The sequence below is a fragment of the Electrona antarctica genome (assembly GCF_951216825.1).
Source record: "Electrona antarctica genome assembly, chromosome: 2".
Lineage (NCBI taxonomy): Eukaryota > Metazoa > Chordata > Actinopteri > Myctophiformes > Myctophidae > Electrona > Electrona antarctica.
In genome coordinates, this window is record NC_136807.1 from 18,300,989 (window position 1) to 18,314,040 (window position 13,052).

General features: G+C 45.5%; 1 protein-coding gene across 1 annotated transcript in view; it reads right to left on the reverse strand.

Annotated features, from left to right (window-relative positions):
* Window positions 1-13,052, reverse strand: part of magixa (MAGI family member, X-linked a) — a gene marked incomplete at its 3' end in the record, with an annotated part of 31,992 nt that overhangs the window by 4,632 nt on the left and 14,308 nt on the right. The window contains exons 12-16 of the mRNA XM_079514110.1: window positions 12,184-12,844; window positions 11,300-11,363; window positions 10,696-10,806; window positions 8,817-9,086; window positions 107-310 (exon numbers count right to left, since the gene is read on the reverse strand). Coding sequence (XP_079370236.1) covers window positions 107-310; window positions 8,817-9,086; window positions 10,696-10,806; window positions 11,300-11,363; window positions 12,184-12,844 — 1,310 coding nt within the window. The remainder of the gene's footprint in view (window positions 1-106; window positions 311-8,816; window positions 9,087-10,695; window positions 10,807-11,299; window positions 11,364-12,183; window positions 12,845-13,052) is intronic.

The following is a 13,052-nucleotide window of genomic DNA, read 5'->3' on the forward strand; positions in this document are numbered from 1 at the left end:
TGCTGTTGTGCGTGTGCGTGTGCCTGTGTGTGTGTGTGTGTGTGTGTGTGTGTGTGTGTGTGTGTGTGTGTGTGTGTGTGTGTGTGTGTGTGTGCGTGATACCCACTTGCGTCTTTGTTTCTGGGTGTGATTGTGAGTCTCAAAGAGTTCCCTGCTCTCCTCAGTATGTGCGTGAGTTCTCTGTGTGGGAGCGAGACCACCGACCTCCCCTCCACGGCCTGCAGAGTGTCTCCTGGTTGGATGAGGCCGCTGCGAGAGGCGGGGCTCCCACGACGGACCGTCACAAAACGATGGGACAGCAAGGAGGAGGCTGGAGAGGACAGCAATGCATGGGGAGAGATGAGTGTTAAATGTACTGGAGTTGTTTTTATTTATTGTACATTCAGATGTATTGTTAGTGATTAAAACTGGGAAAAGCATCTACGTCATTTTAGAATTTAGCTATATCTATTAAAAAATAGCAGATATACTGTACAAGCTCATGAGCTTGTAGATCTGCTGTTCTGGAAACATGTGAACAATTGTGTAAATCTTTTTTTTTTTTTTTTAACTCTTTATTTTTTGAATTTTTGAATATGCAAGAGACACAAAAGACAAACAAGGCATACATTAAAACAAAAACATCAACAGAAGAAACAGAATAATAATTAATAAAAAACAACAATAAAAAACAACAAACAAACAAATGAGGTCATGGGATGTACAGCAACAAGCAACAACAATACATATTACAGACTTTTGGATTTATTGACAACCGGAAAGACACAGCCCATATTCACTCCATATCCGCCCCCCCAGCTAAATACTCTATCCATTTCTCCCATCTTCTTTCACCCAGCTCTTTTTGCAGTCTTAAAGAAAAGGTCATCTGTTCTAGGAGATGTAGTTGTTTCACAATGTTGATAAATAGGTCAGCAGTAGGACAATTCTTTTGTAACCAATTTCTTGTAATAGCTTTTTTGCTTGCTACAAGTAAAATCTTAAGTAAGTAGGAGTCATCCTGATTTAGCCCATCTGGGAGTTGTCCTAGGTACAAAGATGTGAATGTATCATCTATTCCAAAACCCATAATGTTTGAGATAAGTGTTGTCACTTCCTTAATGGTTGAATTACAGGACAAGACCAAAAGACATGTGCATGATCAACCACTGTATCTCCACATTCTCTCCAACAGTCCAGGTTGCCAGTCTGTTTGGACTTCTGTTTTGGAGTAATAAAGAAGCGAATCTGGATTTTCCAACAAAAGTCTCTCCAAATCAAGGAATTAGTGGTCGTTGATTGCGTTTTCCATGTATTCATCCATACTTCATCACTTATATCAATGCCCATCTCTTTTTCCCATCGCTCTTTCACATATATTGTAGAATCCTTTTTCAACGACATAAGTCCATTATATAGTTTACTTACAAGACCCCTATTACTTCCTGAGCCATAAGCATTTGTAAATATAGTGATTAGGCTTGTTGTAATACCTGGAGCAGACCCTTTTACCTTTTTACCAAAATAATCCCTTACCTGCAAGTATCTATAAAAGTCCTGGTTAGCCAACCCATATTTCTGCTTTAAGTTTTCAAAACTATCAATATCTCCATTTCTAATCATAGTACATATAGAGGTGATGCCATTGTGGTGCCATTGTTTGTACCTATTGTCTAATACTGCTGGTATGAAGTCAGGGTCATATGCTGGCCAACTTAAAAGTTTTGCCTCCCTCTGAAGCTGGAAGCGTTTAACAACTTCCAGCCATATTTTGAACGATAAGTTTACCCACTGACTCCTCGTCTGAAACAGTCCTTTGTCTCTGTCAGTGCAACCTAATAGTGACTGTATTGGTATATCCATCAGGGATAACTCTATGCTTTTCCATTTTGCAATGTAGGGTCGGTTACACCAATATACCAAGGGTCTTAGCTGAGCTGCTAGATAATAGTCCCTTAAAGATGGGAGAGACATGCATCCTCTCTCTCGGGGCAGTTGTAAGGTAGAAAATTTCACCCGTGGCAATTGTGTAAATCTTTGAATATAAATACATATTTAATTCGAACATTTGTAACTCAAATCATTGCTAAATAGATGAATATATAAAAAATATTTTGAGATGGGGTCCACACGGCTAAATATATATAATTTGAGGGTCCTTGACATGAAAATGTTGGCGCACCACTGATAGCAACAGAAAACTGTTAGACATTAGGTCATAGTTTTGCTCTTGCACATAAAAATACATCACTTCATATCATACAGTACGACCCGTATCAAAAACCTCAAAGCTCAAATAGCCTTCTATGTTCCTATGTTTTTCGGAGTAAGTGTTTCTGACCTTTTTGCCCGTTACTTGGATTATTGCCTCCTCCCTCCCTGGGATGTGCCTGATAGGACTTCTCCATGGTTTTGACTGCCTGCCTGCCTCTGACAGTATGTTGTAAGCTGTTGCACACCTGCCAACTCTCCCGATTAGAGCACGACTCTCCCTCTTTTTAACCCTTTTCAACCGATGTACTCCAGATTTTTAGTTTTCTCCCGTTAATCTCACGGTTCAAGCTCACAAACTCAATCTCACGGCTCAATAGCCGATCTACAAACTCACAATGCGTCGCGATGCGTTGCAAGCTTGTAGATCTGCTATTTTCAAATGTTTTTAATACATTTTAAACCTATGAAATGGGTACTTTTACTTTTGGTACTTTAAGTATATTTTTATGACAATACTCACTCAAGTAAATGTATATTTTTACATTGCAGTTTTGATACTTATTTACCGTACAGTAAGTAAAACATGTAGTACTTTTAACACGTTCATATTCTAACAGCTAGCCTCACATGCATGCACACACGTGTGTACAGACTGCACACAGACACAACTGACCTACTCTTTGACATGTTTGTCTCACTGCAAAGTTAAAGTCAATATTAGTACAACCTCAAAGACAAAGTTTCAGAGCAAAGTGCGTGTGTTCTCTCTCCTCTCAACTCCTCTCTCTTTCACATTTCCTTTTCCCTCCCAGGGATTATGAATCTCTAATGTTATAAATATGAGATGAGTCATTTCAGAGGGGGCACATGTTGTTCCGCAAGAACATTTCACACCAACACACGCTACGCGTGCGCTCACACACACACACACACACACACACACACACACACACACACACACACACACACACACACACACACACACACACACACACACACACACACACACACACACACTCCCCCAAGTTGTACAAGTTTCTCTGTATCTGAGTGATGTGGATGTAAGACTGAATGTTCAGTGTGAAAGGACAGACAGGAGAGGAGAGGAGAGGAGAGGAGAGGAGAGGAGAGGAGAGGAGAGGAGAGGAGAGGAGAGGAGAGGAGAGGAGAGGAGAGGAGAGGAGAGGAGAGGAGAGGAGAGGAGAGGAGAGGAGAGGAGAGGAGAGAGAGGAGAGGAGAGGAGAGGAGACGTGGGGGAGGACATCTTGGTTATGATCCTAATAAGACTGACACATTAAAATGAATATTATTAGAAAAGAGGACAGGAGATGAGGTGATGAGGGACAGAGGAGTGGAGACATGTACAGTACAGTGGTAGCTCTGGTCCATAGCTCTAATGTGTTGCATTTAGAGACATGTACAGTACCGTGGTAGCTCTGGTCCATAGCTCTAATGTGTTGCATTTAGAGACATGTACAGTCAGTGGTAGCTCTGGTCCATAGCTCTAATGTGTTGCATTTAGAGACATGTACAGTACCGTGGTAGCTCTGGTCCATAGCTCTAATGCGTTGCATTTAGAGACATGTACAGTACCGTGGTAGCTCTGGTCCATAGCTCTAATGTGTTGCATTTAGAGACATGTACAGTACAGTGGTAGCTCTGGTCCATAGCTCTAATGTGTTGCATTTAGAGACATGTACAGTACCGTGGTAGCTCTGGTCCATAGCTCTAATGCGTTGCATTTAGAGACATGTACAGTACAGTACAGTGGTAGCTCTGGTCCATAGCTCTAATGTGTTGCATTTAGAGACATGTACAGTACAGTGGTAGCTCTGGTCCATAGCTCTAATGCGTTGCATTTAGAGACATGTACAGTACAGTGGTAGCTCTGGTCCATAGCTCTAATGCGTTGCATTTAGAGACATGTACAGTACAGTACAGTGGTAGCTCTGGTCCATAGCTCTAATGTGTTGCATTTAGAGACATGTACAGTACAGTACAGTGGTAGCTCTGGTCCATAGCTCTAATGTGTTGCATTTAGAGACATGTACAGTACAGTGGTAGCTCTGGTCCATAGCTCTAATGTGTTGCATTTAGAGACATGGACAGTACAGTGGTAGCTCTGGTCCATAGCTCTAATGCGTTGCATTTAGAGCTATGTTACTCTCAACTTCCGCCGCTCGCATGAATGCAGACCAGCCTCTCGTCTTTAGCGTAAATAAAAAGAACGTTTTTGCTACTCACCAAAACAAACGCGGGTTGTGTCGTTAGAAAGTCTACTTTCCTTAGTGGAAGCACTCTGAGCCCCCCACCACTCTGAGCCCCCCACCACTCTGAGCCCCCCACCACTCTGAGCCCCCCACCACTCTGAGCCCCCCACCACACTCTGAGCCCCCCACCACTCTGAGCCCCCCACCACACTCTGAGCCCCCCACCACTCTGAGCCCCCCACCACTCTGAGCCCCCCACCACTCTGAGCCCCCCACCACTCTGAGCCCCCCACCACTCTGAGCCCCCCACCACACTCTGAGCCCCCCACCACTCTGAGCCCCCCACCACACTCTGAGCCCCCCACCACTCTGAGCCCCCCACCACTCTGAGCCCCCCACCACACTCTGAGCCCCCCACCACTCTGAGCCCCCCACCACTCTGAGCCCCCCACCACACTCTGAGCCCCCCACCACACTCTGAGCCCCCCACCACTCTGAGCCCCCCACCACACTCTGAGCCCCCCACCACACTCTGAGCCCCCCACCACACTGAGCCCCCCACCACACTCTGAGCCCCCCACCACACTCTGAGCCCCCCACCACACTGAGCCCCCCACCACACTCTGAGCCCCCCACCACACTCTGAGCCCCCCACCACACTCTGAGCCCCCCACCACACTCTGAGCCCCCCACCACTCTGAGCCCCCCACCACACGTATAAAAGGTACTTTCCTTAGTGGAAGCACTCTGAGCCCCCCACCACACGTATAAAGTCTACTTGCCTTAGTGGAAGCACTCTGAGCCCCCCACCACACGTATAAAAGGTACCTTTTGGCCAGAAAGGGATTTTTTTTCACCAGAGGAAAAATATTCTCTATGAGGCAATTCTCTGGGCAATATCGGTAGAAGGCGCGGTGGAGTAACTAAAAGTTTTTTTTTCCGGTGTAAACAAAATCCCCTTTTAACATAGCTCTAAATGCAACGCATTAGAGCTATGGATCAGAGCTAAGTACAGTGGGGAGGAGATGATGGAAATGGAAATCATTGTTTATCATAGACACACTTTTCTTTGACAAGAAATCGACAAGAATAGCAGAAATAATTTAAACTTGGCAAGCAAATTTCCTATCATAAGGTTTGTGTCAACCCTTATCATAGGAAATGTCCTATCATAAGGTTTGTGTCAACCCTTATCATAGGAAATGAACTCCAGAACAATTTCACAATGTTCAAGATGTACTGTAACAAAATGTCTATGTGGTTAAACTTCCTCTGATATGATATTGACTTTACCGCCCAATGGCAAAGTTAGCTTATCTTCTTAGTAAGAACAGACTGCATAGGTTTACAATGTCCAGGTTTGCATATTTTCTGAAGATATGTTTAAAACTAAAATGACGTATCTCTTGTTGAGAGATAGCCTTCATGCGGTCAACAGTAGAGCTGCCTCCACCCTCGACAGCATAGACCTAAATAGATGAATACTTACTCACTATAGCCAAAAGGGAATCAGACATGTCTCTTGTGCAGTACTCAATTAGGCCTGACTTCCTTCCATAAGGGGCAAGAGACATTGAAGTGGACATGTCTCTTGTGCAGTACTCAATTAGGTCTGAGTTCCTTCCATAACGAGCAAGAGACATTGGAAGTCCAATTTGGTCAAAGAATATGTAGCCTGACAATAGAGTTGCCCATGGGAAGAAACATCTTGTACACTACAGTATCGATGTCTAGAGCCTTATTCACATTCTATCATACGGCGGTGTCGCTTGCTTATGAACCCAGCGATAACATTGTTCAATAACAACTTGATTGTTGTTGTTTCCAATACTTTGTATATACAAATATACACAGACATAGTATAGTACGTTGACCATGTGTCTGAGGTGGTTTAATTAACTTGGATAAGTATATATAATAACAGTATACAGATGGTAATATTATCTCTCTTAGAGAATCAGTTCAGAGTGAATCCAACGGACCAATGAGCATGAACTGTAGGAATGCCTTGTTCTGTCACATGTTTAGCAGAAGAGAGACTTTGTAACTGTGTGTGTCTAATTTCACAGTACAATAAGCCTGAGCTCTTCTGAGCAACGCACGCACGCACGCACGCACGCACGCACGCACGCACGCACGCACGCACGCACTGCTGATATGTCATGAAGCACAACATAATTCTGACAATTCTGATATAACTAGAGCGCTGACTCAGTGTTTGTCAATCATTTTTGACAGAGAGGACAGACAGAGAGGTCCTCACTGGAAAGGATGTGTCAGACAGAAATAGAACCAGAAAGGTTATTATGAAGTTATTACTGGCATTAACTGGTGTACTGCTATTGCCGATACATTTTGTACAGTTTGAATACGGGACTACATTGCAGTATTGATACTTTTACTTAAGTAAAGCATGCGAGTCCACTGGTCTAAAGTGGATACTGGTACTCGTAGGAACATTCCAGAGCAACATTCCAACACGTCTGACTGTACCCATTTCCATGACAACCTTATCATCGTTTTACACCGCGCAGCTTGGGCCATGAATCTGACAACACCAGGACACAGAGCACACCGAGTGATAGAAAGAGAGAGAAACAGAGTGAGGGAGAGAGAGAGATAGATAGAAGAGACAGAGAGAGAGAGGTGAAGCTTTATCTCCGCGGAGACTCCCAGCTGCAGTGTCAGCAGTTCAGCCAACTTTCTGTGTTGTGTGTTTGGAGTGAGTCTGTAATCTGTATACAATGTGTTTACTTATGGATCCCATAGTCAAATCTAATAATGTCTCAGTGCAGTAAGTTGACCTGTATGAAGTTATTGTGAACGTCTGTAATACCTGTATATAGTGTACGCACACACGTACATGCACACATGCACGCACACACACACAGGCTGCGCGCGTAACACAACTCTACGTACCATAACTATATACAGCATGCAACAGTGAGACAGAGGAAGAGAGCACACTTCCAGACAGTCTGTGAATGTGACATAGAAAGTAGGAGTGCACGCACGCACTCATGCACACACACACACACACACACACACACACACACACACACACACACACACACACACACACACACACACACACACACACACACACACACACACACACACACACACACACGCGCAGTGTCACACACACACACACACACACACACACACACACACACACACACACACACACACACACACACACACACACACACACACACACACACACACACACACACACACACACACACACACACACACACACACACACACACACACACACACACACACACACGGCAGCAGAGAATCAGGTCAGTGGAGTAGAAACGATTTCCCCAGCATTCCCTTCTCTGATAAACTACATGAGAATAGAACAGCACATAATCAAAGAGTAAGCAGAATAGAACAAAATAAAGCAGAGTAGTATACTGTACTGTACAGCAGACAAAAAGGGAATGAGAATGGTTTAAGACCACAACCTGCTGAAAACGCACGCACGCACGCACGCACACACGCACGCACGCACGCACACACACAGTCACACAGTCACACAGTCACACACACAGTCACACACACACGACACAGCAGCCCAAAAGGATGGACGGAGGGAGAGAGTAATAGAGATGGAGGTAGTGAGAGTGGTAAGAGTTGAAAGACAAAGACAGGCATACACACAGGAGAGATAAACAGGTCATATTTACGTTTGGCTTCCCTGGCTGTCCTCAGAGCAGACTGAATCCTATCCAACATGCTGTCTGTCTGTCTGTCTCTCTTGCTGTTTCTGTGGTTTTCTGTTTCTCTCGCTCCTTCTCTCGTCTCTGCAACTGTTTCCCTCTCTTTACTCTATTTATCCTTTATGTTTTACACTCTCTCTCTCTCTCTTTCATCTATCTATCTCTCACTCTCTGACTAAGTCTTTCTTTCTGTCTTACTGTCGTGGTCATGTGAGGTCTGTGGTGGCTCTGAGCGGTCAAACAACACTGAGCAGAAGAGACGGAGAGAGAGGTAGGGGGCGTGGTCAGAAAGAGAGGGAGGGAAGGAGGGAGGGGTGAGCATACAGAGAGAGAGATGGACACACATTCAAAATAGAATCCAAAGGGAAGTATGCGCACATCTCTAAGATTCTACAGGTGCTGAACAAAAACGTACAGGGAAATGGAAGGCAGTCCGCACACGTTTTACAGCTCTTCGTCAGGTAACACATGGACACACGTTCACACATACGGTACAACATGCAAGAAGACACACATACTTGCACGCACGCACGCACGCACGCACGCACGCACGCACACGCACACGCACACGCACACGCACACGCACACACACACACAGGACATAGACTACATTTCCTTGGTGGGCTATAGGAGAATCTTTAAGCCCCAACAGGTGAAATATAATGATATGCATGATAATAACACTTACACGTTTCGGCTAATTCCTGAGAGGCGATGACAAATCCAAATCCTTCGCCAGGCCTTCTCCTCAGTTCCACCTCCACCATCTTGTCCCCTCCCCCCGCTCCTCTGCCCTCATTGGCCGTGGCTCCCAGGGTCGGGCCGCCCCCTCTGGCGGTGGGCGGTCCTCCGGCACTCTCCTCCACTCCCAGCCAATCACGAGGCTCCAGGGTGAGCGTTACTGGTACAGAGTCCAGGAAACTGGTACTCTGAACCAGAGCTAGAGGAGAGGCTGGTAGAACAGAGCAGAATGCAATACATTAGAGTAGAACAGAGTTCAGCTGGGTAGATGCAGAGCAACACACAGAGGCTAATTTTATTATTAGAATGTATAATTCTTTGTACTTGATTGGGTGTTTTTTAAACTATAGTGTCCCAGTATTTTTTAGAAAAGTCTCCTGTGGACAAGTGGTGAAAATTAGCACATGTGCTAACACACTGTAAATGATGCATCTACTAATTGTACAACTGTGCAATGAGCAATGTGATTGTTATGTCCATATCAAATAAATAAACATAAACATAAACATAGAGTAGAATAGAGTGCAGCTGGGTAGATGCAGAGAGCAACACACAGAGGCTCATTAGAGTAGAACAGAGTGCAGCTGGGTAGATGCAGAGAGCAACACACAGAGGCTCATTAGAGTAGAACAGAGTTCAGCTGGGTAGATGCAGAGAGCAACACACAGAGGCTCATTAGAGTAGAACAGAGTTCAGCTGGGTAGATGCAGAGAGCAACACACAGAGGCTCATTAGAGTAGAACAGAGTTCAGCTGGGTAGATGCAGAGCAACACACAGAGGCTCATTAGAGTAGAATAGAGTGCAGCTGGGTAGATGCAGAGAGCAACACACAGAGGCTCATTAGAGTAGAACAGAGTTCAGCTGGGTAGATGCAGAGCAACACACAGAGGCTCATTAGAGTAGAACAGAGTTCAGCTGGGTAGATGCAGAGAGCAACACACAGAGGCTCATTAGAGTAGAACAGAGTTCAGCTGGGTAGATGCAGAACAACACACAGAGGCTCATTAGAGTAGAACAGAGTTCAGCTGGGTAGATGCAGAGAGCAACACACAGAGGCTCATCACATGCATGAAGCTACATGAAATGTCGCTACACCTCACAGAGGAAAGCCTGGTTTTCAGTCTGAAGTCCGAACTGACCAGTGTGATCCGGTCTAGGCCACGACTATCTACAGCATATATGTCAAACTCAAGGCCCGGGGGCCAAATCAGCCCGTGAATGAATTATCTTTGGCCCGCGGAATTATATTTAATTAGTATTAGAACTGGCCCTCTGGTATATTGCACGGACCACCATAATACTACAAGTCCGACAATGCACTGCGAGTGCATTGGCACATATCACATACTATGAAAGCAGTGCTTGGAGAGGATCATAGAACAGGAAACTGAGCTTAATAATAATGCATTTTCAGTTTTAAATGCATTTACTTTTTTGCTGTTTGCCTGGGACGTCCTCATGACCGCGGTGCCCGTGTGTTGAAACACAGTCCGGCCCTCGACTTGTACCAATTTCTTTATTTTGGCCCACTGTGTATTTGAGTTTGACATCCCTGATCTACAGGGTGTTTTTGTGGAGCCACTTTGTTTTTGTTCCCCAACATGAATTCTGATAGCACTCGCGGTACGAGTTGGAATGAAAGATGGATATGACAAACACAAGTGTTCCAAGAAGTACTTGAAGAAACATGATCAAATTCATCAAAGCACTCATTTAATCTGGTAGAGGAGAATTATTTTAGAGGAGCACATCTTTGGTTTCTGCCCGCCTGATGACATGGAGATAGACGGGAGTTGGTCCCAGTCTAGTAACTACCTACCCTGCTCTGCCGGACTGGAAGCAACGGAATGGGCGGGGTTAGAGGCTGGGCTGAGTGGAAATGGGAGGGGCTTGTAGAGATTGGGCGTGACAACTGGAGAAGAGACAGGAGCTGGAAGAGAAAGGGAGAGAGCGAGTGTTTTACCTGTAAATGACCTAATGACATAAGTGTAAAGAATTTAACTGGCGATGATGCATGTATGTGGTCCACCTATTATCCAGTCAGCTACCAGCTACCCATTTTTGTTGTAGACAAAAAACATTACATTAGCCTTAAAAGTGCGAACACATAGAAACAAAATCAAACAGTAGACAGGTAGGAAGAAGTGCCATGTTGCATAGCGGTGAATGACGCTGAATAATATTATTCATGTTAAGATAAACTAGAGGGGTACTTGTACATAATGTCAAGCAGATGGTGCTAAAAACATTGCCCAAATTCTATTTACTGCATTACTCTAAACCACAATAATGTTTAGCGGGTATAATGTTATGCTATTATGACTAGTCGGCTGTGCGAAGACTGATGAGATATGAGGTTGTTTGTCATTTTTTGTCTTTAGTTCAGAGGACTGTAGTGGCGTGTCTGGCAAAACAAAATGTACCTGGTCTGAACACCAGTAGAACCACTTCTCCTTGTTTGGTGTGGTCCTGTAGAATTCTCTGGACCTGAAACACACAAACAAACGCACAACAAAGGAGGTGTTAATATCTCCAGTCATGAAACCACTGTCTGCACATACTGTACAGTAACACAGTAACAGTACACTAGCAGATAGCAGCTATTCCCTGAGGTTTAAACATGAAACCTGCCAAATTGCCGCAGAGATTCTTTCAGTAAACGTACCGTAAGCTTAGAATCCTACTACAATGTGGATCAGCTCATAAAAGGTTGTTGACACTGTCACTCTAAACTGTGCAAGATGTGTGCAATGCACAAGGAGAGCATGGAACATCATCAGTGACACTTCACACTGTTCCCTGGCCTCTCACGGCATGTTCTCCCTCCTGCCACTGGGGAAATGATACAAGCGCATTCCGTGCCAAAACGGCAAGGCTGCAAAACAGTTTCTTTCCCCCCAGGCAGTCAAACTTCTGAACTCCAAGAGAAAACAGCCTGTCATCTCTCATTAATTCCCCCCACTAGGCATTTCAGGAACTCTGAAAATGAACTCTGAATATGCATTTTTATGCATTATATAACTGTTTATATGAATTCTAGATATGCACATATTTATGAAATAGCAGTGGTATGCTTCTTATTTATTTATTTATTTATTTACTTTAGATATGGAGTTTTGCACTATTCCTTCTTTTGCTGTCTCTTAGGAGAAACACAATTTCATTTTCTGATTCGTGCAGATGGGAATGAATAAATAACTAAGTCTTGATGCAGATCTTGAGCGTGCATGTGTGCGTGCAGCCATGCCTCCATGTGTGTGTGTGTGTGCGCGTGCGTGCGTGCGTGTGTGTATTATTAGCATGTAACCTGTGTGACTGTGAGTCCTCCTATATCCGCTCCATTGATCTTCAGTATACGGTCCCCCGCCTGCAGGGAGGGACACTGCTGTCTGTCCCACACCATCTTCACCAACACAGCATGTCCTCCCGACCCCCCCGCCACCACACTGAACCCCAACGCGCCCAGCTCACTCCTCCCTACGACCACCGGGACCAGTTCTCCTCCTCCTCCTCCCGACTCGGGGACCGTCCCCGCCGAAACTGCCCCCAGAGGAGGCGCCCTGCCTGGGCTGGGTCTGTTGGTGCAGGGGGGCGGTAATGGAGGTTGTTGGTGGTGATTGCTGGCAGGGCATCCGTTGAACCCACACGGCGGGGTCTCTGTAGGGAGGGTGAGGGTGAGAGTTGTCTGAGGCATCGGGGGACGCTGGGTGGGGGCGGCGGGAGCGGTGGTTGTGGGCGGGTGGGCGGTGCTGCTGTCGGTGGTGGTGTTGTTGAGGGCGTTTGGGTGCGTGCTGCTCTCTGGATGTGACAACGGTAGGTTGGAGAGTGTGTGGGCAGTGGAGGAGATAATTGGGAGAGTGAAAGAGGACAGGTCGCTCTCGGAGGACTTGGAGCTCTGCCGTCGAAACAGTGAAGAAGAGGAAGAAGGGGCAGGGAGAGAACTGGTGCTGTAGCTAATCAGAGAGGTCCTGAGAGGAGAGGAGAGGAGAGGAGAGGAGAGGAGAGGAGAGGAGAGGGGAGGGGAGGGGAGAGGAGAGGAGAGGAGAGGAGAGGAGAGGAGAGGAGAGGAGAGGAGAGGAGAGGAGAGGAGAGGAGAGGAGAGGAGAGGAGACAATTATTTATATACCCTTTTTTTAATCACACACTCTGCATTAATTTGCCCTGGGTGAGGGCCTT